Source organism: Amyelois transitella, chromosome 6, assembly GCF_032362555.1.
Source record: "Amyelois transitella isolate CPQ chromosome 6, ilAmyTran1.1, whole genome shotgun sequence".
In the NCBI taxonomy this organism is placed as follows: domain Eukaryota; kingdom Metazoa; phylum Arthropoda; class Insecta; order Lepidoptera; family Pyralidae; genus Amyelois; species Amyelois transitella.
In genome coordinates, this window is record NC_083509.1 from 3,269,718 (window position 1) to 3,295,634 (window position 25,917).

General features: G+C 34.1%; 3 protein-coding genes across 4 annotated transcripts in view; 1 reads left to right on the forward strand and 2 right to left on the reverse strand.

The window, feature by feature from the left end:
- Positions 1-3,182: 3,182 nt before the first annotated feature.
- On the reverse strand, positions 3,183-4,400 carry LOC132901871 (uncharacterized). Its single transcript, XM_060944859.1, has 2 exons — positions 4,237-4,400; positions 3,183-3,369 (listed from the first exon to the last, which is right to left on the reverse strand). Exons 1-2 carry the CDS (start codon positions 4,352-4,354, stop codon positions 3,224-3,226), a joined length of 264 nt encoding a protein of 87 aa, XP_060800842.1. The 5' UTR covers positions 4,355-4,400; the 3' UTR covers positions 3,183-3,223.
- A 1,382-nt stretch (positions 4,401-5,782) lies between these two features.
- Positions 5,783-9,534, reverse strand: LOC106134567 (protein MAK16 homolog A). Its single transcript, XM_013334651.2, has 8 exons — positions 9,399-9,534; positions 9,275-9,321; positions 9,050-9,193; positions 8,477-8,659; positions 7,684-7,813; positions 6,895-7,098; positions 6,215-6,286; positions 5,783-5,894 (listed from the first exon to the last, which is right to left on the reverse strand). Exons 1-8 carry the CDS (start codon positions 9,411-9,413, stop codon positions 5,796-5,798), a joined length of 894 nt encoding a protein of 297 aa, XP_013190105.2. The 5' UTR covers positions 9,414-9,534; the 3' UTR covers positions 5,783-5,795.
- A 1,010-nt stretch (positions 9,535-10,544) lies between these two features.
- The window catches only part of LOC106134572 (centromere-associated protein E), a 31,558-nt gene continuing 16,185 nt past the window's right edge, over positions 10,545-25,917 (forward strand). Inside the window, exons 1-14 of one of the 2 annotated variants that reach the window (XM_013334657.2) lie at positions 10,545-10,849; positions 10,959-11,193; positions 11,674-11,830; positions 12,145-12,219; positions 12,565-12,773; positions 13,461-13,586; positions 14,431-14,596; positions 16,736-16,932; positions 17,379-17,518; positions 17,998-18,051; positions 19,165-19,277; positions 19,541-19,708; positions 19,987-20,143; positions 20,275-25,894. In XM_013334657.2, coding sequence (XP_013190111.2) covers positions 10,699-10,849; positions 10,959-11,193; positions 11,674-11,830; positions 12,145-12,219; positions 12,565-12,773; positions 13,461-13,586; positions 14,431-14,596; positions 16,736-16,932; positions 17,379-17,518; positions 17,998-18,051; positions 19,165-19,277; positions 19,541-19,708; positions 19,987-20,143; positions 20,275-25,894 — 7,568 coding nt within the window. In that variant the 5' untranslated portion in view covers positions 10,545-10,698. The remainder of the gene's footprint in view (positions 10,850-10,958; positions 11,194-11,673; positions 11,831-12,144; positions 12,220-12,564; positions 12,774-13,460; positions 13,587-14,430; positions 14,597-16,735; positions 16,933-17,378; positions 17,519-17,997; positions 18,052-19,164; positions 19,278-19,540; positions 19,709-19,986; positions 20,144-20,274; positions 25,895-25,917) is intronic. The other variant, XM_013334658.2, reaches the window with a different exon arrangement.

Genomic DNA, 25,917 nt, shown 5'->3' on the forward strand with positions numbered 1-25,917 from the left:
ATAACCTACACATTCTTACGTCATATTTCGGAGAAGACTTCGCCTTTTTAAATACCTATTGGTTCAATTGACTAAAGTAATATGCCATGTGGTTCCCGGTCCCAATATAAAAAATAGGACCACTCCATCTCTTTCCCATGGATGTCGTAAAGGGCGACTAAGAGATAGCCCTTGGGATTCTTTTTTTAGGAGATGGACTAGCTAGAAAGATGACAGGTTTGTCACTATATGAATCTCAATTCTATCATTAAGCCTAACAGCTGAACGTGGCATATTAGTCTTTTTAGGACCGCTGGCACTGTCTACCCCGCAAAGGATATAGACGTGATTATATGAATGATTGAATTAATAAAAATATTAAATATATCAATTGACTGAGAGAGCGCGGCGGCGGAACCAATTTCCATTGCCTCCAATTTACAAAACCGAATTTCGGAGCGATTCTCCTCCTTTTATTCAAATTCAAAAACAAATATCAGTCGTTAAGACACGTTACAGTATCGGAACATCACCAAGTACTCACCTTGACAGACCAGATTAATGGTGACTGTCGCCCGCAGGTACTCTCCCAGCCTTGGGCAAAGTAAGAAAGATTACCAACACTTTTTCTACCTCTATTAGGTATTATCATTTGTCAGGCCCTAGCGGACTGATTCCGTCTTATAATCTCGGTGCGGTATATTAAAGCTAGCTTTAGGTAACACGTGAGTTCACTCGCGTGGATTGTAATAAAATATATTATGAACCTCCCTTATAATTTTATCAAATAATACCAAATTTCTGAAGTGGAATAACTATGGAAAGGTGGGTTTTAATTTACTTTTTCGTACTGTAGGTATTATTAGATTAGTACATACATACATACATAAACTCACGCCTCTTTCCCGGAGGGGTAGGCAGAGACTACCTCAATAAACAAAAACTATAAACTTTTTACTTAGATTAGTAATTGGTAATTATAAAGCGTATTAAATATGGAGATATTTTGTCAACCCCGCAATAGATATAAACGTAATTATATGCGGTATCTATGTATGTGTATTCAGAAAATCTCAACTATCTCAATATTTTAAAATTAAAATGTCATACTTTGGATACCGAAAATTCAAAATCAGCTGCAATGTATTAGTTTTATGTGATATTTTTTATTGTCAAACAAACTAGCAGTAGTAAGTGTAGCGAGAGAGCAGCCATACTTCACTTTATTATTTACTAGCTGTGCCTGCGACTTCGTCCGCGTGGAATAGTTATTTAGGGCATCATTGAAGCCCTCAAGGATGCTCCTTCCACGATTTTTTTCACATTTTCCATTATTTCTTCGCTCCTAATAGTTTAATAGTTGCATCTAGACGTTATATAGCTTAAAGCCTTCCTCGATAAATGGTCTATTCAATACAAAAATAATCTTTCAAATCGAACCAGTAGTTCTTGAGATTAGCACATTAAAAAAAAACAAACAAACTCTTCAGTTTTATAATATTAGTAGGTATAGATAAATCTAAGTGCCTATTTAAACTAAAAAAAATATTCTAATAGAATTATAACCAGAAATATGTACCTACAACTTACAAAAGAAATAGATATGAAAATAAAGTTGAAACGCCTGTGCAATACTGTCTTGCCGTCATCGGGTCTTCCCATACTCCCTTAGTGGAGTCGGAGTAGATTGGTCAGGGCTTTTGGCCCTCTTCAATGGCATCATCGCTGCCTACGACTGTAGGCAGGTCGATGGGGCGGCCGTGACGGCCTGGGTCTTCACGTCTTCATACACTGGGAGTTCCCATCAGCGGCGGCGTCGTCACTGGTTGACGACGTCAGCCGCAAGGCAGCGAGGGGAGGGTTTCACCCGACGTCCCGGAGGGAGCGGAGTGGAGCGGCGCGATGCCGCGCAGGTGGCTGTGTGATGACGCGTCTGCCCTCATGAATATCTAGGTTCTCCCACTTCAAGTCCCTGAGCATCGTCGAGTTCCGCACGTAGCGCGGGGCTCCGACGACTGCTCTGAGACTTTGGTTCTCTTGGGCTCTGAGTCTTCTCCTGTTGCTCTCAGAGCAGAATGCGTACCACGCCGGGGCCGCGTGCGTGAGGCGGGATCTGACGTACGTTTGGTAGATCCCGAGCTTCATCCTCAGGGGGAGGCTGGAAGAGAGACCTGCGTGAAGTCTCCCCCTGGCTGCCTTGGTCATGAAGCTTGCGCTCGCCTCCCGCCCCTTTTCTACCCTGCCGCCGCTAGCCGCGTCGAGCGCGGCAACCGTTACGCAAAAATAATCCTTATAGCATGATTCAGTATTTACGCGCGATGGCTTGTTAGGGTATTTTATTTCATGTATAAGTTTGGTGTTTCTATACCGATTTCGATGATTCTTTTTTTATTGAATAGGTACTTATATAAACTTTTAAGAATTACGAATGACTGTGAGTGTTATTGGTATTATAAACATCAGAGTAAGCTATTAGGCATTACACGTGTCGTTGTGAGTCAACCATAAAAGATAGACTTATGCTGTCTTGGGATATTTTTTTAATAATTTTATGTAGTATGTTTCCGTTATACATGGTTTTGCTGTATCTTTAACCATTAAGGCTGCACACGCGACGGCAGCTTAAAAAATCAAGTAACTTCTCCCGTTTTCCCAACATTTCCTTTCACTGCTCTTCTCCTAGTGATTGTAGCGTAATGAAAAGTATACTATAACCTGCTCAGGAGTATGAAGAATAACTTTACCAAGTTTCGTTAAAATCCGTCAAGTAGTTTTTGTTTCTATAAAGAACATACAGACAGACAGACAGACAGACAGACAGACAGACAAAAAATTTACTGATTGCATTTTTGGCATCAGTATCGATCACTAATCACCCCCTGATAGTTATTTTGAAAATATATTCCATGTACAGAATTGACCTCTCTACAGATTTATTATAAGTATAGATTTTATTTTTAATATATACCACGACAAATGCTGAGGCGGGCCATTTTGGTACAAAAGTTGTTATAGGTTAATATTTCTCTTCTTGTTATATTCTAATGTACCAAATACACATGTTTTCTTTCTTTCTTTCAAAGCATAATTATAGACTCGTAGCTACTTTGCACTCGTAAAAAGGGTTTAGGAAGTCAGGTAAGACAAATAAAAAATACTTATTATTCATAATTTTATTGACAAAGATTTTGCTCTCGTTAACGTAAAATTACCGAACTTGGTGTGTTATTTTCAAGTTCAATTTTTAATTATAACATTGACACTCGCTCCCTGAAATGCACCGTCCGTGCAGCCATCCGTATAACTTGCAAAGAAAATCACACAAGCCGTTGGCGCAACTCTCAAGGGCCACCACACCCGTGGCTGTAATTAGGTTATCCAAAGTATTGGCTGAAATTAAAAAAAAATACTGCGTTATATTTGAGAGTGCACAATACATGTATGAAGGGTGTGGGGATTTTAGATTTTTTTCTAATTCAAAGAGGTTTTGTCAATACATGTAAGACAGTAAAAATTGAGTATCTGTACATTAAGAGGAGTAACAGAATACAAAAATATATATTTGGATTTTTTTCTGTATGATATAACTTCGAAACTACTCAACGGATTTGGACGCGGTTTTCACAGGTGATTAACATATAATTAGGAACATTGTTGTTAAATGTTTCGTCAAAATCGGTTAAGGGAAAAAGAAGTTTCGGTTAAATTTAATTTACTTCAAGCACTGCTTAAACTTTTAAACTGAGTTGAATGCGGTTTACATAAACGTATTTAATTTACACATAGCTAAAATTTCTACTTTGTTTTGGATAAGTATTTATAAATGGCACGGAAAATGAATTTGATCTGAAATAGATCAGGACAATTATAATTTCCACAGTTTACGCCAAATGCGACGTACACGCGGGCGGAGCCGCGAGCAACAGCTAGTTTATATACAAGTGATTCGAAAAGGAAATTTTCCTAGCTTGTTTTTTCTCATGCAAACTCCTTGATAAATTGATCAGTCTTAGTATGGAAAAGTATAGATAATTTTGCTTCGCTTTTTACTTTATGTATATATGTTTTTATGGAAACCCCCTCAGTTTCATCATAATTTTCAAATAATGCTGTCAAAATTAATAAGAAACGTGCCGTATTATTATTTTCCATTGATGGCGTAAAAGGTTATTAATGGTATAGGCACATTCATCTAGTGCAGCATCATCCGGAACAAACGCCAAGAGAATTGAGTTAAAAACAATCTGAATAACTTACCTTGATTGTCTCCCAAGTCATCAACTACGATTATGGTATATTGGTACCTTGACTTATTGAGAAAAATACTAGCCCCGGCAAGGGCTAATACAAGAACAAAAATTATCAGGAACTTCATGTTAGAGGTCTGAATATAATCTTTTAAAGTAAAACAAGTACTTTCTACGAAGTCTAAAGTATGACTGAGCTTGCTTAGCCGAAAACATTACTATAATATCTCGCTGCCAAAAGTTATCAAAAACTATGCAGCGGTTGTTATAGGTATACATACAGAACGATACACTGGCTTATTCACTGATACATTATGCTTACAAAATTGTCTGAGCGAAAAAACATATTGCCCGCGATTTTCTTTCAGAGCAGAAGATGATTCTTTTAGACAAAATTGGTGAAGAAATCTATCCCACCACCGCCCATGGGTCTACCAACCTTACGGCTATACGAGCAGAATCCTGGGACTAGTTCGCTGCTCTTGACAGCGCACCCTTTCTTGACTCCCTACAAAATCTTTATACTTAGTGCCTTTTAGTTCCGTATAAATCGATACACGTTATCGTCGAATGGTCGCCCTGATCTGGTAACCTGAAGACCTTTACTAGACCTGATTTTCTTATTTTAAAAATAAAAATCCAAGACACCATCTTGGATTATGAAATTTCTTTCGTTACCTCTCTGAAAGCCGCTCCGAAGGAATAACAAATATCAAACTATCAATATTTTGTTTACAAATGAGTCACGAGCACAAGTTTAGATGTTTTTTTTTTTATTTATATAATAATATAACCGGAACGAAAAGAATCAGAGTAAAAACGTTTCTATGAGAAATAATTTTTATTATTCTAAGTTAATACCCATCAAACAAACGCTACAAATGTCCATTTTCGGCGTTCGCCGAGGATGATCAAATTACGCTATAATGAACGTTGACGAATTTTCGCTTTAATCATCGCATTGTCCACTAATTTATATTGTGACGGTATCATGGCAATATTTAGCTAATGGAACGGAAAGTCTAAATTGGACATTCAGTAGAGCCTGCGCTCGGAATAACATTGATAACTAACGTTAACAACGTTACGGCGCATAATTTTGGAGTTCGACAACTTTCTTGCTGATTGTAATTCTATCCGCAATTAAGACGAGATCTTTAATGTTCGCAAGTAAAATTGAATTGTTTATGGTAGCTAAATCTTTTGAATCAGTAAAAAAAATCTGCGGGCTCTTTTTATTAACAGATGCAAAAGTACAAAGTTTAGTTTGTAATAAGGTAATATAAATCCACAAAAATTGTAATCAGTCGTCCGTTACATCCCAATTCATTTGTCCACTCTTGCTAAATTATTCTCTTGCTAAATTACTCTTGCTATTCAGATTAACAAAATATACATACGATACTCTAAGGTTATATACCTTTCTATGTAGCCCTCTGTACACCGTTTTTACATACCTACAGACATACATCATGCTATATTCCTTACAGGGTAGACAGAGCCAAAATTTTTAAGGCATACTACTTACATATTGGTACATTTTAATGAAACAATGCTTTCAATATAAAATCAATGTTTTATTTTCTTTCTAGACACATTAACAACTGGTTCTGTTTCATATTCTATTTCAACGCGAGGCTTCTTTCTGCTTACTTTCTCAGCGACATCCTGTAAATCAAATAATATTGCATAAAAATCATCAGTAAGTTTTGACAAAAAAATTCAATCTGAACTTCTTAAACCAATGCTAATAATTATACATACATAAATCACGCCTCTTTCCCGAAGGAGTAGGCAGAGACTACCATCTTTCCACTTGCCACGATCCCTGCATACTTCTTTCGCTTCATCCACATTCATACGTCTCTCCATGCAAGCTGAATTGTATAACGCATTACTTTAATATTATATCTCATTCCTTAGGGGTTAACCTGGCGTAAGAAAAAAATGATGACGTTTAGTTTACAAAACCAAAAATAAAAACCAACCTCAATATCAGAAGTTTCAGACTCGAAACCGCTGCCAACATCAGCATCTTCCCTCCTTCCTGAATCGCTTTCCTGAAATCATATTAAAAAATCATTAATAATTAAAAGCAAGTATTTTTAACACATTTTAATTATAGCACCAACATACAGTACTACCACTGTTATAAAGTCGCTTCGGCAAAATACGAGTATGCAAACGACGACGTGTCTGGAATAACTGCATTTAAAATTTAAAAGATAGCCAAAGCAGGACTCTTTTAGGACAAATGCAATGTATTTATTTATTGTTATAATGTATGTATTTTGTAATATGCATGTGCAATTTATCGCACCACCAACTTAAAGTTTTTTCTGTTTGGTCAGCTGATAGACTGGTAGAGAATGCCAAACTGCATTAAGTACACCCATTGTATATTTTTCTTTTGTGCAATAAAGTTTTAGAAAAATAAATGTACCTATGAAAATGGTCAATAGGCGCACCCTGGGCTCCACTCTGGAGGTTAGGATATAACCAGGATGGACGCCAGGAGGAAGAAACCAATGCATTATGATTGACACGCATTTAAGTCGCGTGGCTTGTCTCGATCTCATAAAGTCAAATCACAAATGCATACAGTCATGCACAATTAATATTAAGCAAGATACAAACATTTATCTTTTTTCTACACTAGTATTAATACCTCATCACTGTCCTGATCACTCTCGGCTTCAACAAACTCGTCCGTTTCCTCCATGGTTTTCTCCAACTCCTTTTCTAACTCCGGTTCTATCTCCATCTCCCTCTCCTCCTCATCTTCCCTCTCGCTCTCACTTTCCCCTGAAACCTCTTCCGCTTTCAGCGCCGCGTCGAAAGCCATTTGTGGGAAATTGTAAATGTCGTTATACTGAAAATAATAATAGGTAATAAATACATTATAATTTTTTCTCAATTTATATCTATATATAAAAATATGCCTATAACCTCTATAGTGTCTGAAATTACGTTGATATTTGAAATATAAAACATAAATGATATATCCAATGGTAGCAGCTGCTATACTAACTAGCCCAGGGTCAGCTGAAAACACTTTGCTCTCATACCACATCAAATGTGTGTGATGGGAGCATGTATTTTATTAGTTTTATTTAAAATTCTATTGGTTTCGAAATAACCAATAGAATAAAGTATAAACAAATAAAATATAGTCACGCATACGCATCCTCAATGCTTTTAATGTGCGTTGCCTTATTTATTCTGAATTTTCCTTTATATTTTGGTTGACTGTAAGAAATCCCGACAAAGATAAGTCGGCCGTTGTACACATTCTTCTAAATCCAAATGACTTTTTTTATACTTTGTAATATTTCTTTTTGTAATAAAGAGTTTACAAACAATCAGACAATGTACAATAAATGGTATGGAACCCTCCACTTGGTAGTCTAACCATACTTAGCCCGTTTCAAAAGTTTTTTTTTAAATTTATACTTACAGTTCCTTTCTTCAGCCTCTCCAGCAGTTGTTTCTCAATAGCATTGTCTATTCTAGCCGCAACCAGAGCCTTCTCTTCCCTCCTCCTCTCTCTTCTTTCTATCTTTCTCTGTATTGGAACTAACTCTTTCCTGAAATACAGATTTTACATAAGCTATTTACTTAAGTAGTCACAAAAAATATTTTTTATAAAGTACAAAATGAAGTTTGGTTTCTGCGACACAGTTAAATAACTTCTGCAGATGTCATCATTATCCAAATATTTTTTTAATTTTCGTTTTAAAGTGTTGTGTGGTTCCCAGCAGTGCGGTGTGATTCCCGGCACAAATATAAAAATGAAGGGCCACTCCATCTCTTTCCATGGATATTGTTAAATTGACTTACAAATACAAATAAATACAAATACTTTATTTGCTATAAATGCGGCATAGGGATAGGCTAATAAATTTAGGAATCTTCTTTTAGGCAATGGGCTAGCAACTGTTACTATTCAAATCTCAATTCTATAATTAAGCCTAACAGCTGAACATGGCCAACAAACAGTCTTTCCGTTGAAAAGTTTAAAGACTGTTGTCTCTGTCATCTACATGATTAAATTAATGAATGTGACTGTGAAGTATTATCCCAATTCATCCATAATTTATAATTCCCATTATTATTTTAACTAGATGGCCAGATTGACTTTATATCACCCTTTAACATTCCCTTAACCATGACAAACATTTCAGTTTCAAAAACTTGTGTTATAGAGAGATGATGTAATAGATTTTAGATAAACATAATGGAATACTTACACTCTCCTTAGTTTCAGTTTTCTCATACGTATAAGATATTGTGTTATTTTTACAAACCGCTGTTTGCATTTTGCCTTGATAAATGCTGGCCAGTACAAAAGGTTTTCATTGATCTGATATATGGCTTTCTCAAAATTGCGAGAAAGTTTCACTTTCTCCCATTGCTTTGCTGGAAACATAATCCTGAAAGAAGGATTATATAAATATCTTCAAAACCATTATTGATTTGATTCTTATAACAGGCAGTAGGCAGTCATCTGAGTAAAAGTCAAAGTTATTTCTACTTGAGCTTTGATATTCTTAACAGTGCAAAAATATGGTACACACCCATGATAAATGACACTTCTTAGGTACTGCTAGTCTAAAAATTTTTAATTTTCAATACCATGGACATTTATTCACTTAATCACTTCCAATTGAGTGGATTGCACCCAAATATGAGCACTCTAAACAGTTGCCTTATTTGCCTACATACAGACCGACACTGATTCTTAATACAGAGCATTTAGATGTTACAGTTAGATGTACCGATGCATGCAAAACTGACTTCCGAAAGTTAAATCTTAACAATACCTTTCTGCAGTCCTCATGTACAAATAAATAATACCATTTTCTTCTCTGATTGTAGCATATCTACTGTTTGCGAGTGGACATGATGCCCTACTACAAAGACCTGTGAGGTTATATTCATTACGGCAAAATTGTTGAGTCTTCGTACTGGAAATAAAAAAAGCATAATTATGTCAGACTTTTATTGAGTAACAGACAGATTTTCACAGTTTATTTATTACTACTTACGTTACTTTGTGTGAACAATGCTTCTTGTTGATGATAGCCCAAACCACCTAAAAATATACGTACAATAATCAAAATAATTGTAAATGTATTAAATAGTAAATCTATTGCGGGCAAAATAACTTACATCATCGTGCTGCATGATAGCAATATATTGATACTATTAAATAAATGTATTCAAATTACTTGATAAATTCAATCAAAATCAAATTAGATCTTTCACACGTGCAACAGTGCGGCTGACAGATACAGTTGACAAATAGAATGGATATATAATAATGACAACTAACTGACAATGACAACATCAAGCTACAAAGAAAAATAGTTGCGTGCCAACGACAACAAAATTTAACAACCTAGTACATGTTAGAGATGCGGATAATATGTTAATATTACATGTTACTTTACTACTTATACTACATAATAATTGTACTTTTATGTACCGTTTCCCATTACCGAAAATCACAATCACGAAAAATTATAATAGATGATTTCACATGTCTTACGGGCAAGGAAATTTGAAAAAGAAATATTGTTTAGTTCTCAGTGTTAAAAATATACAATTGTTAATTTATTTTTATTATTTTCTTTATCGCTCGCAAGCTGATAATGTTTTTTAGTGATAAATTGGCTACTGAATCATTTAGAACGTCTGAAATTGTTCAAGTGGAGTATATGATTCAAAATTAAGTAGGTAGGTACATACTTCTTCCTGGTATAAAAGCTTGGACCATGGTTGTTGGGGTTGGGTTTCAGAATATTTCTTTATTTTTAAGGTTATTTTTTGAGTAGTGTTTTGTTGGTTCCCGTTTTGTCAGTGGAAAAGTAAAGACCGTGTTTTTGCAATCTCTTTATTTTATTTATTCCTGCCGCTAGTTAGGGGCATCTCTGGAACAAGGAGAACTGCGGGTCTACCGGGCAAAACGGATCCATAACAATGGTAAAAGCTGAACTAGCTAAATATACAAAGAAAGAACCCTTAGTCACTGTTAACGACGGATGGTCAATTGATCAGGTTAGGTAAAATATACACGTCAGGTTCAAATATCTTTTTGGACAAATTGGACGGATTAAAAAATAAAAATAACGAAAAAAAACATTTAGCCGCACCACCCAATATATTTATATATTAAAACCTTTTTTTAGTATTTGGCAAATAATAATAAGCGTAAACTATTTCTAACTTTTGCCAACCCTATTTTCCACTGCTATTTTCACTTCACCGACAATTGACTTCATTACTTCATTTTTTTAAAACTGTCGGTTATTTTCGTTTAACTTATGTTGTGTCAGTGCACTGTGAATTTTGTTTACGTTTTATTTCGTTAATTTCGTGGTAGTATTTATTGCAAAAATGCTGAATACGAAAAATTCATAGAGAAACATCGTGTCTCGTTATTTGAATTGGAAATAAAATATGAAGAAAAATGAGTGATAATATAAAAGTAGTTGTCAAAGTTAGACCTCTAATTTCTCGTGAAATAGAAGGGAAAGCTGTGTGCCAATGGCGTGTAAAAAACAATTCACTCTATCAGTTAGATGAGAATGGAAAAGACTTTGGTCCCTGTTACACATTTGGTAAGTGCACCTTATTTTTAGGTTACCATCACCTTTGCGCTACGCATTTGCGATGAACGCTAGAATCTTGTCATTAGTTCGAGGTCACGAAGACGTTATGTTGTTACAGACAAAGTTTACGGTGTGGAAACGAAGACTTCTGACGTGTTCCAAGATGTAGCTAAGCCGATAGTTGAGGCCGCTACCGCTGGCTTCAACGGAACTATATTCGCTTATGGTCAAACCTCCTCAGGGAAAACATATACAATGTCGGGCACAGAAGATTCCCCTGGTATCATACCCCTTGCTGTGTACAATCTGTTTGAGATTATCAAAAATATCCCGGACAGAGATTTTTTAGTAAGGTATTTTTGTTTTCTTTATTCACTACCAGGTCAGTGGAATAGACATTAAAACATTTTATATAGGTATCTGTGTTTAGGCACCCAATAACATTTGTAATTCTATACATAAAACATATTATTGATATGTAGTAAAACTAGAGAAAAAATGTGAAGGTTACAAACTAATAATTTTTTGATGCAATTATTCTTATGAAATGTTTTTGAAGCTGTTGCCTCAGGTATTTAAACAAGCAGACAAATATGGCAATCTAAATTGAATTGTGTTTGTGTGGGTGTTGCATTGTGCAATCACGTTTTTGTCAGATTATATCATCATGCTTAAAATGTCTTGAGACTTCTGAAGCAAGCATAATACTAAGGAGCTTTTAGAATATTCACATGCTTAAAATGTTTACATGCAATAAATTAAACTTTAGTTTTTTCATAGCTATAACATTAACTTTATTGTATGAACAATGTTTACTGTAACTTAATTTACAGAGTTTCATACATTGAAATATACAATGAAGCCTTGAAAGACTTGCTGAATATTGAAAAGAAAAATGTCAAAGTCCACGAGACTTTTCAAGGTGTAAGGGTTGATGCCACAGAACATGTCACTGCATCCCCAGAGGAAGTTCTGAAATACTTAAAAGAGGTGGGTTACTCTGTTGTGTAAATTGATGCTTTTCATTCATCTAATATTTTTTTGTATTATTCACTTGTATGTGATAAAGTAGTGATTGGTCATCTTGCATCTCCATTTAGCTAGTTTTTCTGTTAATGAAAATGCAAATTTATTACCTAGAATTGTGATATTTATAACAGAGACCAGATTTAAAATACTCTAATATAATCTAAAAAGTCACAATTTTTGGGTCTACATTCTCTAAGAATAGTTCCAACTGAATAAATATCTTTTTATTCCAGGTGTCATAAAACTTGCCTGTAACCTTTCTTTTTATTTTCCAGGGAGAAGCTAATAGACAGACCGGCGCTACAAACATGAATGAAATCAGTAGCAGATCACATTCAATATTTCAAATTGTAAGTATACTTGTACTTATTGTGACAGTTTACGATTTTGATTAACAGAAAGTTTTTGGTACAGACCTTTGAAAAATGTACATCATAATAAGAGCATAGAATTTGACGCCTAATAAAGCAAAAAAAAACATACGTATAATCTCGTTTTTATTCCCACTGCAGAGTAGACAGAGCTGACAGTCTAAAAGATGAAAAGGCTATGGTTACTTAATTTTACTTAACTGTTTATGTCTAGACTATAATTGAAAAAAAGTCTGCACGTGTGAAACATTTTGTTTTCGTTTTGTTGTGCTATTTCTGTAATGATGTTTTTAATGCAATAAACATATTTTTTTTGCCTACCAGACAATTGAATCTAGAGAGCATATAGAAGGCGAGGCCGAAGCGGCTGGTTGCGTCAACGTGTCCCAGTTGAATCTAGTGGATCTGGCAGGTTCGGAGCGTGCGGGACAGACAGGAGCAACGGGCATTCGCTTCAAAGAGGGCACGCATATCAACAAGTCATTGTCTGCCCTTGCTCTTGTCATTAAACAGCTATCTGAAGATCCAAACAAGTTAGTGTATATCTAATGTTGCCTAAGAAATGTGTGTTTTTAGTTAATTAGTTGCCTAGTTGGGCCTTTCGATTCCTTTCACATATCACAAAGAAGCCGTTGTCATTGCTCTTGCACTCATTATTAAGCAGTTGTCTGAATCATTCATCATTGACATAATTTGTACAGTACGTACGGTAATATGTGCATATCTTATAATATTTATATTGAAATCATTAATTTTAAATTCTACACATGCTCATTAGAAGCAGCAGTATGTAATATACTTCAAGTTATGTTGACGTGATTAAGTGATAGGTACCTTGTATCCAATTTTAAAAAAAGATCTATTCATTACTTGGGAAATATGTTCATAAATTTTTGGCTTCCTGGTGTTGTCCTGATATAGGCCTTAGGCCTCATCTTACTTAGCACCAGGCAGATAGAGATCAAGCGCACTCCTACCTATTATATATATAAAAAAAAGTTATTGTATCTAAGTAAACAGCGGAGGTGTATAGTATAAAGACTGTCCAGATATGGATATTCGGTTCATATTATGATTGAATCTTATTTGTCATTCCTTGTAATTAAGTTTTTTATTGTTTTAAAATGTACAAATATATTGTAGTTACATAATGAATGCTACACAATCGCCATCTAATAATGTGTCCATGCAATTGATAACATAATAAACAATGTCTGCAGATTTGCCAACTATCGAGACAGCAAGTTGACTCGCATCCTACAAAATTCTCTGGGCGGCAATGCCAAGACCAGTATAATATGTGCTGTCACACCTGCTGCCGTTGAAGAAACCATCTCCACATTGCAGTAAGGCCCTATAATTTTTTTTAAATTTGTGTTTAGTTAAAGCAGTTGCAGCTCAAGTTGAATTAGAGGTTGCGTAGCTCAGACAGATGTAGCTTGGTGTAAAAATCCCACTTATATGGTCAAGGTACTTTTAGATTTGGAAATTTTGTTCTTTTTAAAATTAAATTAATAAAAGGAAAATTAACGAATTTTTCACGTCACGATCTTTTAGCTTGGTGTAAAAATCCCACTTATATGGTCAAGGTACTTTTAGATTTGGAAATTTTGTTCTTTTTAAAATTAAATTAATAAAAGGAAAATTAACGAGTTTTTCACGTCACGATCTTTTAGCTTGGTGTAAAAATCCCACTTATATGGTCAAGGTACTTTTAGATTTGGAAATTTTGTTCTTTTTAAAAATCAATTAATAAAAGGAAAATTAACGAGTTTTTCACGTCACGATCTTTTAGCTTGGTGTAAAAATCCCACTTATATGGTCAAGGTACTTTTAGATTTGGAAATTTTGTTCTTTTTAAAATTAAATTAATAAAAGGAAAATTAACGAGTTTTTCACGTCACGATCTTTTAGCTTGGTGTAAAAATCCCACTTATATGGTCAAGGTACTTTTAGATTTGGAAATTTTGTTCTTTTTAAAATTAAATTAATAAAAGGAAAATTAACGAGTTTTTCACGTCACGATCTTTTAGATCTTTTACGTGGAAGATATTGCGTTAGAGATAAGTCTGCCTTCGTACCATCTCTATCTCATGTGCTTTTATTGTATGTTTTACTCATATGTTGCAATAGTGTTTAATAAATCTTTAGGGGCGCAACTCAAGTTGAACATTAATAAAATTTGTTCAGATTCGCAAACCGAGCTAAAGCAATAAAGAACAAGCCGGAGGTGAACGCGGTCGCGACAGACGCCACCATGATACAGAGCCTCACCAAACAGCTGTCCAGGCTGCAGTCTCAGCTCGAGACCAAGAGGAACCTCGAGGTCATGCTGGAGAGCAAGAAGAATGTTGAGGTCAGCGTCTTATATATACATACATAAACAGACAGAGACTTTTGCAGGGAAGATTTGAACAAGGAGTTATTATGCATGTTCTTTCTTCTTGCCATGATCCGTGACAGATGATTGCAAAAGGAATAGAATTGATGACCTTATAAGAAGAATGTTGTGGTCAGTATAAATGCCTTGTAATAGGAATAGAGCAACTGGATGTGGAAGTATATTCCAATATGGCTTGGGTTTCCCTTGCAAATATTGCGATAGTCAGACGGGGCTTACTTCATGTGGAAACACGACTCTTCTAATCCGAATTTCTGGTCACAAATTGACCCCAGGTCTTCCAGAGTGTGAATGCAACCAGCATTAAAACCTATATTTAAAGTAATTTATACAAACACTTTCAGACGGGAGTCACTCCGCTAAGTAAGTACTCCCATAATATACTCCTGGAGTATAATAATTACCTGATAGTAGTAGTAGTCGTAGGCGTAACTTGGCTGCTTCTCAAAATCGATAACCACACGGTACAAAAACTAGAAACAAAATGGAAAAGGTCTATATATTTGCTAAATGCATGATAGGGCTATTTTCGAAAAAATATATACATATGTATGTATATGTACTAGCTGTCCCGGCAAACATTGTTTTGTCATATGGATAACTAGCTTTCCGCCCGCGGCTTCGCCCACGTGTAATTCGGTTATATATAGCGTTTTTTAATGATCTCGACAGGGCTTTTTCTTCCACAGGCTGAAATCTTGTTACAACTGGAATTAAATATAGCCTGTGTTACTCAGGGATGATGTAGCTTTCTAATGGTGAATGTTTGAAATCGATTCAGTAGTTTCGGAGTTTATCGATTACATGTGTAAACAAACAAACATATAAAAAAATAGATTGTTCCTCTTTATAATATTAGTATACATACAAAAAATTTACAGGCTAATTACGTTTTTGACAATTTCATAGATCTGTTTAAGTATTTGCGTCTGATAGTCATCATCCCATGTGAATGAGCTGATGATGGAAGGTACAACTCCTCAACGGTTAGGAGTTGAAAGAAAATTCTTACGAAGTTATACGTACATGTGAGGCTATTAGGTTGACCTGATAATAAAAAGTAAATCTCATTAACGTTAAGAATTTAGGTGAAAATGGATGCGGACAAATTTCGTCTCTTCACTTGTTTCCTTTTAGCTGTTTGTATGGGTAGTGTTAACACAAAATAGGGATTTAAAGGCGTGATGTTATTAATGTTATGCATGTATGTACATAATTATGTATGTTATTATGTATGTTAAAGAGACGACTGAAAGTTGTCATACAAAGTCTTTTTTTTAAGGATGGGAAATCATCAAATGACCTCTCCCGCTCTGGGTGGAACGGAAGGGAGTGTCAGACTTTTACTGACTAAAACCCACCTCGTTCCTTCAGTTGCCCTTTGCGTTCCGGGGCCACGGTATCTCGTTAGAACTTTCCCGCAGCCCCGGCTCAGTTTATCCCGTTTCCCCCCCTTGGGGGTTGACATTTCAAAAATCCCTTCTTAGTGCTCACTTATGTTACTAAAGGAACCTCTGTTCAAAATCTCAGACTCCTATACCGAGCGGTTTCGGCTGTGCGTTAATAAATCAGTCACCCAATCGCACCCCCTAAATCACGATTGGAGGGTAGTTTGAAAAACTTATATTGTCAAACATATTTACTTGCCTATGTACGTGTTCATGCCAAGTTTCAAGTTTAGAAACCCAAGGAATAAGATTTTTCATGGAAACGTTTTTACCCCTTTTCCCCCCCTTGGGGGTTGAATTTCCAAAAATCCTTTCTTAGTGCTCCCCTACATATCCCAAGAAACCTACATTCCAAATTTCAGCTGTCTACGACCAGTAGTTTCGACTGTGCGTTGTCTGTCAGTCAGTCACTCAGTAACGGAAGAGTTTTATATATATAGATTTTTAAGTAATTTCTAGTCACAAAAAAATGTTAGGGTGGTCAACCCTTATCACTAAGGGGTATGAAAAATAGATGTTGGCCGATGCTAAGATTTACCAATATGCTCACAAAATTTCATGAGAATCGGTCAAGCCGTTTCAGAGTATGGGAACAAACATTGTGATATGAGAATTTTATATATAAGATGTATATACTTTTTATCAGGCAAACTTGAAAAACCAAATAGCGGCACTCCAAAAACTGATATTGAACGGGTTCGGTCAACGGAGCAGTGCCGAGATAGTCGGCAATCGGCGCAAGATCGCACAACAAAGGAGAGTCACGATATCAACATTACATTCTATAGAGGAGGACCCCGTGCCGAATATACAAAAGTTTTGTACGCCCAGTTTGAAGTACAAGTGAGTTTTTATGTTATATCAACACTCACGTCCATATCCCTTGTGGGGTGGCCAGAGCCAACATTCTTAAAAAGACTCAAAAAAATTCAAAATTCAAAATTTTTATTCATTATTATAGGATACTATATATCGCTTAATAATTGTCGTATGGTTTAACAACATTGGTTGACGTCAAATAAATTACTTAAAAAGCCGATCTCTTAGTCGCCTTTTACAACATGCATCGGAAAGAATCTCAATTCTATCATCAAGCCAAAGAGCTGAACATGGCCTATCAGTCTTTTGAAGACTTTTGGCTACCCCAAGGGATATAAACGTAACTATAATGTATGTATGTATGGTAAAGAAATGGAGTAGTTCTATTCTTTTTATGTTAGTTTTTCGAATTCTTCCTTTTGGCAATGGGCTAGCACTATCACTGTTTTTTTTTTTGTCAACCGTTACAGTTCAATGTTAATGCCTGGCGCCCCCGACTTCGTTCCCATTCAAGACGGAAGCAAGTTAAGCAGCGTCCCCGAGGAAGTGAGACTCGTCACACCTCCTCCTGTTGTGAGGGGGGTTAATAACGAAGATGTTATTTCCCTTGGTGAGTTGCTTATTTCATCTTCTCAAGCTTTGAAGCTTTTGAAGCTAAGCAAATGAAATTTATGGTGAAGGTAAACTTCCGTTAATCATTTATAAGCCTTTACAAAATGGACCTAATAAAAGGATATGATTATGAATCCTAGGTTCTATTTATGAAATAGCTAAATTGGCATTCGCATATTACGCTCGAAAATTTATATTTTCGAGCGTAATATGCGAATGCCATGCTTATTTTCAAAGAATTCGTTATGCTAACTGTTATCAGTTAGCATAACGAATTCTTTGAAAATAAGCATATTAATAATTGGGGACATGGTTTTCGTGAATGGTTTTTTTTAGTTATCGGGAACTTATATGGTTTATTTATGCAAATTTCCTTTTCTTTGTAATAACTACTGGTGCTTAAACTCTGGCATTGGGTATATTTCTGTTTAACATACCTATAACCTTAAATCTGCAACATGCTTATTTTTCTTGCAGACAGCGACGATGAACCTTCGGACATAACTTGCTCTCCATATCACAAATGCTATGGTAATATCTCATTTTGTCATTCATCATTTTTACATCATTTCGCTTTTCGTCTTTTGGCACTTTTGTCTTATGTACTGGTTGAGGTTATGAGGAGGAACTTTATGATTGGGTCTTGAAAAATATTGTTTACAATCAATTGTAAATATGTAATTGTTTATACACAAGTGCCATGTAGTTCTTGGCAACAAAAGAAAAAAGAATAGGACCAGTTCATCTCTTTCCCATTGGATGTCGTAAAAGGCGACTAACGGATAGGCTATATACAGGATGACATTTAAAACAACTGCATCCTTTTAAACATAGACTATACCCATGCTTTTAAACCGTTTGAGCCTATTTGTGTTTAAATTAAACGTCATCATTATCACATTTGAAAAATACTCAAAAACTACGTCACACGCTTTAATAAAGACCAATACTACAAAAAGAAATTAAAACTAAACATGTAAATAAATATCTGAAAAATAAATTAATTTTCTAGTATCAAGATCAAGTTAAGTAAAGAGTTGTCGCGATCGCTCAGCTGAATGAATTTTGTCGTTGACCTCTGAATCTTACGTGTCGCTTTTCCGCCGGCTGGAGTGATATGACGTATTTTGGATCGTAGATTTTTTTTTGTACTTTCTGAAATATGAACCGATATTTTTCTTTTAACGTTTTTAAATATCCTTTAGATGATTACACTTAACAGTTAAATTTATGCAGTTGAATTAAAAGTCACCCTGTATATGTAAATGCATCTCAACTGTGTTTTTATAATGTTTTGTTTAACTCTGTATTTTGTGTCTGTAGCAACTGAATAAACGTTTTTATCTATCTATCTATCTATATTTGGGATTCTTTTATTAGGCGACGGGCTGGCAGCCTGTCTTTATTTGAATCTCAATCCATCATTAACTAAGCTGAATGTGGCCTTTCAGTCTTTTGAAGTCTGTTAGCTCTGCCTACCCCGCCAGGAATATAGACGTGATTATATGTTATGTTTATACACAAAACATAATGTAAGGAAACATTTTCTACAATCGAATTTTCACCTATTCCCTCTACTATATACTCTTATCAAGGCGAGGTGGTATAGGTATAACAGTATTTAACTTATATTTTATATTCTAGTATCATCAAAAACCCCACCTTGTGTCTTACGAAAAAAGGCCAAAATTGCGGAAAAAGATCTTAAAGATATTGTGGAGCTGACGGAAAGGGAGAAAATATACACGCCTGCAGTGGTAAATATATAATCAATATGTAACTGTTCATTATATAATTTATACAACACGAATTCAATAAAATTATATATATTATAAAGTATGCCTCTACACCGTGGGAAATAAGACTTAATAATATGTAATAATATGTACAATAATACACAGGTATAATATAAAATTGATAAACTCTTACAAAATTCCATTGCATAATGTTTTAAGAATTAGCATTACATTTTGTACTAAGTATTAGATTTAATCTTAAATTAATATTCATAAATTACCAGGAAGAACTTATGAAAAAATTGGAGCAAAACACAGCAGTGATAGCAAAATTAGAAGAGGAAGTAGATTCTTTAAGTAAACTTAGTTCAGAAAAAGATTTAGAAATAGATAAACTCAAGGTGAAAATCACGGAGTCTGCCGAGGAGATAAAATCTGTTATATTTGACAAGGTAAGAATTTTATCCTTCGTGTTGATTATAAGATTCAGTAAAGTCATATCAAAAGACTGGTTAATGCAATTTTGAACCTTACTGCAACAATGTCAAATATCAAACTAACTGAAGGGAGCAATACATACAATACTGTGTTCCACATACTTTTTATATTCACTTGATTTCTGTTCCAGACAAATTGTCATTATCATTGCTTTTGACCTTTTTATATAAAGCACTGCTGTTACCCCGTGACTTTAAGTTGCATTAAATTATATTTTGCTGCTGTGTTTTAGACCAACATGGAAACATTATGTAAAGAGTACACCACGAAACTTACCGACTGGGAAGTAAGTTACGAAACCTTAAAACAAAAGACGAAGAGGCGAGAGCAAGAATTGTTATCGCTCCTAGAAGAACAACAAAAATTTCATAAAAGGACCGATGACATTGGTAAGATACATCACTTGGAGCATTCCTGCAGTTATTTACATTAATGTAGACTCAATTTGGCAAAACTATTCATTCAATATTGTCTGTTAAATTAAAAAATAAGAAGTTTATTAAAAGTTAAATATTTTTAGGTAAATCACTCTCAAGAACCATCGACAGAGAACTCTCCCATTTCATGGATATGTCGAGGGACATATCTCTCGTTAACAGTGATAATGAAAGCAGTATAGCAAACACAAACGACGATGACGGCTCTTTGCAAATACAAGACCTTGTTTCGGAAATGCAGGCACAACTCACCATGAAAACTCAGACAATTTTAGAATTAGAAAATAATCTCTTTACGCATAACCAAAAAATAGAATCGTTAGAACTGTCTTGTAAAGAACTCCAATCAATGCTTGACAGTTTTAAAAACAAACTTTCTCAGTCTGAAAATGAAAATCATATACTAAAATCAACAATAGATACATTAAACTCGACAATATGTAGTCAAAACTCGAATTTAGAAATAGCACGTACTGATATAGTCTCTTATAATAGTTTAATCCAGGAATTAAACATCAAATTACAGCAAAAGGAGAACATTGTAGATGTCAATATTAATGAAAGTATTTTAGAGAAAATGATTGAAAACGAAGAAAAATTTATAGCTAATAATGAAAATGTACAGAATATAATTCATTCGTTTAAGTTAGCTCTTGAATCTCGTAATAAAGAAATCGAAATACTCAAATCAAATAAACCAGACAAATTAAAAATAACAGATAATCATTTCAAGCTAGAACTCGATTCTAAAGAAACCCAAATAAATTCTCTATATGAAGAAATACAAAGGCTAAAAAGTGAAGTAGCTGAGAATATATCAATGATTGATAAACTCCAATCTGAGCGAAAGGCACTATTAAGTTCTGAACAAGAACTTTCGGAAAAATTGCAAGCTATAGAAGAGACCCAGCTGCATATGGAACAAAGAAGTGAAGAAAACAAAAGTATTTTGTTAAAATTGCAAGCTAATAATGATGAATTAGCTCGAGTTGTTTCTGAACAAAATCAAAAGGAGCACGAACTTGAAAAAATTAATGATATCCTGAATACACAAAAAGGTGACTTAGAAAAAAGAATTGACAAATTGGAAGATGATATCAAAGAAAAGAATGTTATTATTGAATCATTAAGAAAAGAAGACAGTGAAACACAAGAAAATATTAAAAAAGCCAAGGCGGCGATATCTAAATTACAAGGTATTTTATGCAGTTTAACTGGAAATATCCAAGAAGTACCAGAAATTGTTGATAACTTTGTTGTCATTGTGAACATTCTAAATAATAATTTAAATATACTAGAAAGTACAGTAGCTGGTGTAATGGAGCAAATAAAAGCAGAGAACGATATTGGAAACGAACTTCGTAAAGAACTTACAAATTTAAAACAAAAGTATGACCAAGAGACAAAAGATCTATTATCCAAAATTCAGACACTTAATGCTCAGCATACCGATTATGCGATTCAAAATTGTGACTTGCAAAAGCTACTTACGCGAGTTTCCCAGGAATTGGAAGGGCATCGCAACGAATTGGAACTTCTCAACAAGAAATATAACGACAGCAATGAACAAATTAGTTTGAAAGATGGCATGATATTTTCTCTTCAAGAAAAAATAAATTGCCTTAATGAAGATATTTATAAAATTGAACAAGATAAACTACATGTTGAAAATATCATTATCAACAAAGATAGTAATATAGTGGATTTAGAGAACAAGTTAAAAAGTGTTGAAAAAAGTCTGGAAGAAAAAAAAATTGAATTAATTAAAAATACCAAAGAGTTTAATAAATCTTTAGAAAAAAGAGATGAATTGATGTTAGAATTGTTTAGAAAAACATGCAATATTACAAATACCTTTAATATACAAACTGATTTCTCCTGCTTAAAAGAGGACGATAATAATACTTATAACCAAATATCTGTCGCATTAGATAGTCTCTCATGTTATTTAACTGCCATGAAAAATGACACAACTTTGAATAATCGCAACCAACATCTGGAAGAGACTAAACAAGAAATTATGGTGTTGACACAACAAAATGTTACACTCATGGAAAATATTTCTATTTTGGAACATAAAAATGAAACTCTAATGACTGAATTAGAAGTAATCCGAACAAATTATAACAATATACAACGAGACTTGATGCAGGGTAATGAGTTAATAGAAACCCTTCAAAATGAACTAAAGAATAAATTAACAGAAATAGAAGCTAATCAATCAAAGATGTTAGAATTAAAAGAAAACATAGAATTCCTTAATATTTCGTCTAACCAAAAAATTGGAGAATTGCAAAAGGAAAATGAACAGCTTAAATCAAAATGTCAGACATTGGAGACTATATCCTATAGGCAAAGTAATATTGATAATTCAGACTATGAAGATGAAGAAAGTAATCCTGATATACCGCCACGAAAGTCTCTTTGTACCTTAAACGAAATTAATGAATATAAACCGTCTAGCCTCGTAACAATATGTTGTAAGAGAATCGAAGAATGCATACAATCTAATGATAAACCTGTATCGTCCTCAAACTCTGATGCAAGTGTAACTTCTGTAGATAAAGCAACGCAAACCATAATTTGCCATTGTGAAAAATTGCTTTTAGAATTGAATCTCACAAAAAAATACAATGTAGAACTTGAAACAATAATTGAACAACTACGGGATGAGCAAGAAGAAATTCGAAAAGAAGTACAGCTTCTTTTGGAACCAGCGAATGAACTGCAAAAGAAAATAGTTAACCATAGGACTAATCTGTCTACCTTGACAGCTACTACTTATGCAGAAAACAAATCTCTTAAATCTCAAGTGACCGCTTTGCAACATCACCACACTCGATTTCATATGCTATGTCAAAGGGATATACCTGCTGTAAAGAAACAGCTGTCTGAACTAATGGCGATCTTGAAAAATGACACTTCGTTTATGGACAAGTCAAATATCAGTTTTAAAAGATTTTCTTTGCCGGATACCTTAGAAAACAATACAACAATCTCTAGCTTTAAGAACGATGAAACCATATTAGATGGCGATCTTTTGATGTTAGATACAAACGTCACTTTGGCTACTTCGGCGGATAATACTACTCTTCTGGTCAATGACCAGACTTGCTTAGATATATCTCAAGGCTTCTTATATAGTGAAGTTGCATGTCAAACCAGTGAAACTGCTGAAAATTCAGAGTTTAGTGAAATTAATGCTCAGGTAGCGATTTTATCAAATGATAACATAAAAATGATGGAGACACTTGAAAGCTTAAAAGATGAAAATATAAAATTAAGAGGACAAATAGACAAATACACAAAACTCAAAGGTTCCGATCCCTTTGTTAAATGTACTCCAGCAATGAATACATTGACTGAAATAACATCTTATAACTGTCAAATGTGTGAAAAATATGGACGTGCAGAGAAAGAATTTAGAGAACAACACGAAAAATTGGTAGGTGAATTAGCTGACCTTAAAAATGAAAAAGATAAAATTGAAATCAAGTATAAAAATTTGACATTAGAAATCCCATCTGCTGATGCACTTGTTCGTAAACTAAATATTCTAGAAAAAGAAAAAAATAAAGAAATCGGAATATTAATGCAAACTATTAATAATAAAAACGAAGAATTGAAAAGATTGCAAGATGAAAATGATATTCTTTCGACGCAAGTTATGGAAAGTATTGATGAAGCTGATGATTTAAATAAGCAGGTGCAAACACTAACAGATACTAAAGCGGAACTTATGAAAAAGTGTTCAGAATTGCAAAATATTATAGAAGGAAATTGCAGCATGGTCAAAAATAATCCTTGTCCACATTGTGAGATAAAAGATGATTTGACATGTCAACCACATTCAAAATTAAACAGAAGTCTTAGTGAATCAGACACATCATCAAGATTTAATAAAATTTCCACTTTACAAAATCAATTGCATGCTAGCAAACAAGATTGTAAGGAGTTAAGAGAGGACGTAACCTCGATAAAGATCCATTTAGAGCGTAGTAATTTATCTCAGAATATGGATTTAGATGATAGCATGGGCGAATCTAATGTTTTCACTTATTCAAAAGAGTTTCAGGCCGCAGACCTTTTAAGTAATTTACCCATGCCCAATATCCCAGAAGAACGTGTTAGTGAGATTTATGTTATTGACAAAAATGACTGTATAAAATATTACTTAGAAGTAACTGGTACTGACAAAGAAAATATTAGTGGCGATTTAAAAATCATTGACATTATGAAAATGTTTTACAATAATTTCGTTGCGAAACACAACAATGAGGTCGAGAACCTGAAAAATAAATTAAAATGCTACGAAGATTCTAGAAAAGAGCTGGAATCACATGTTGATAACCTAAAGACTGAATATTCTAAAGTTAATGAAGAGTTTAATAAGAAAAATGAAAAATTCCAAGCCGTTGTAGATGTTTTGACGGGACTAAAGGAAAAAATGAATTTTGTAAAAGATGAAATGACACATTTAATAGACAGAGACCATAATGCCAATGCCGTTGAAACTTTCAAAGAAAATCTCTTAAAACATATCGATTCAGGATTAGGTCTCTCGTCTGCTATTGTTTTCGAAAAGCTTATAGACAGCATTGTTAGAAAACATGAGAACGATTTGAGTGATATTATGGATCGATATATAAAATTACAACAACATATGGAAAGCCTGACTTCAGAACTAGCCAGAGTTAACGACAGTTTATTGCAGATGAAAGACCAACTTACAAATAAAGAAGAAGAATTTGATTTATTAAAAGCACAAAAGGAAAGAATTCACGAAATTAGTAACGCAGTTACACTCGATATTGTCAAAAAAGAGCGCGAATTGAGCGAAACCATTCGTGATGGTTGCAAAAAACTAATTGAAAATGATGTAATTAGTATGGAAGATATTGATTGGTCGATTCCGCTCACTAATAATATAAATTTTGTATTTGATCGTTTCATTAACCAGTATAGATTAAAGAAAAGTGATTCAGAAAATTTACTAATCGAAGTTAAAAGATCTACAACACTATTACAATCAAAAGAGAAGGAATTACAATTACTCAAAGTAGATAATGAAGAACTCCGTAACGAAGGTGATAATCTAAAATTAGAATTAATGGAAAAGACTGATTTACTAGAAAATCAGAAAATATTATACGAAGATTTGAACAAAATTTATGAAAGCAAAGTTCAAGAGAACCAAGTTAATGTTTGTTTGGTTAAAAAACTTACTGAAGAGATAAATATTCTGAAAGAAGAACTTCATAAAAAACAAGACACAGTAGATAGTTTGAGAACCGCAATAAATAGCCAAAAAAGTGATGAAGAAAGAGAAGAAAGTAAAATTGTTGAACTAATGAACACAATTGCTAGTTTAGAAAAGGATGTGTCTGGCTTAAAAGCTGCAAATGAAATTATAACAAAGGAAAAAGAAGCTGCTGCAGCAGAGTTGTTGAAATGTAAGGATATTATTAAAATGAACAAATTAGAGCTAGAAAAAATGACGACAGATATTTTGATATTAAAAGAGTCTGTGAAGGACAATGTTGCTGTGATAGATAGTCTGAAGGTTGAAGCGAAATGTCTACTCGAGCAAAATGTACAACTGAAACAACAATTTGACGAGAAATGTAAAGACCTTTATCGAGTTGAGACGAATATTAAGACTCATGAAAAATCTGCAGAGATTCAAAGCAAGATGATCTTCAGGCAAGTTTTGTTTTCTTTTATTC

What these genes read in the sequence shown, in the direction of transcription:
- LOC132901871 (XM_060944859.1), bottom strand. Translation starts at nt 4,354, where the DNA reads ATGAAGTTCCTGATAATTTTTGTTCTTGTATTAGCCCTTGCCGGGGCT. An exon ending in TGACTTGGGAGACAATCAAG is followed by an intron (nt 3,370 to 4,236) that starts GTAAGTTATTCA and finishes TTTTAATTTCAG; the next exon opens with CCAATACTTTGGATAACCTA.
- LOC106134567 (XM_013334651.2), bottom strand. An exon ending in CATTGTTCACACAAAGTAAC is followed by an intron (nt 9,194 to 9,274) that starts GTAAGTAGTAAT and finishes TTTTATTTCCAG; the next exon opens with TACGAAGACTCAACAATTTT. An exon ending in GTGATCAGGACAGTGATGAG is followed by an intron (nt 6,287 to 6,894) that starts GTATTAATACTA and finishes ATATGATTTCAG; the next exon opens with GAAAGCGATTCAGGAAGGAG.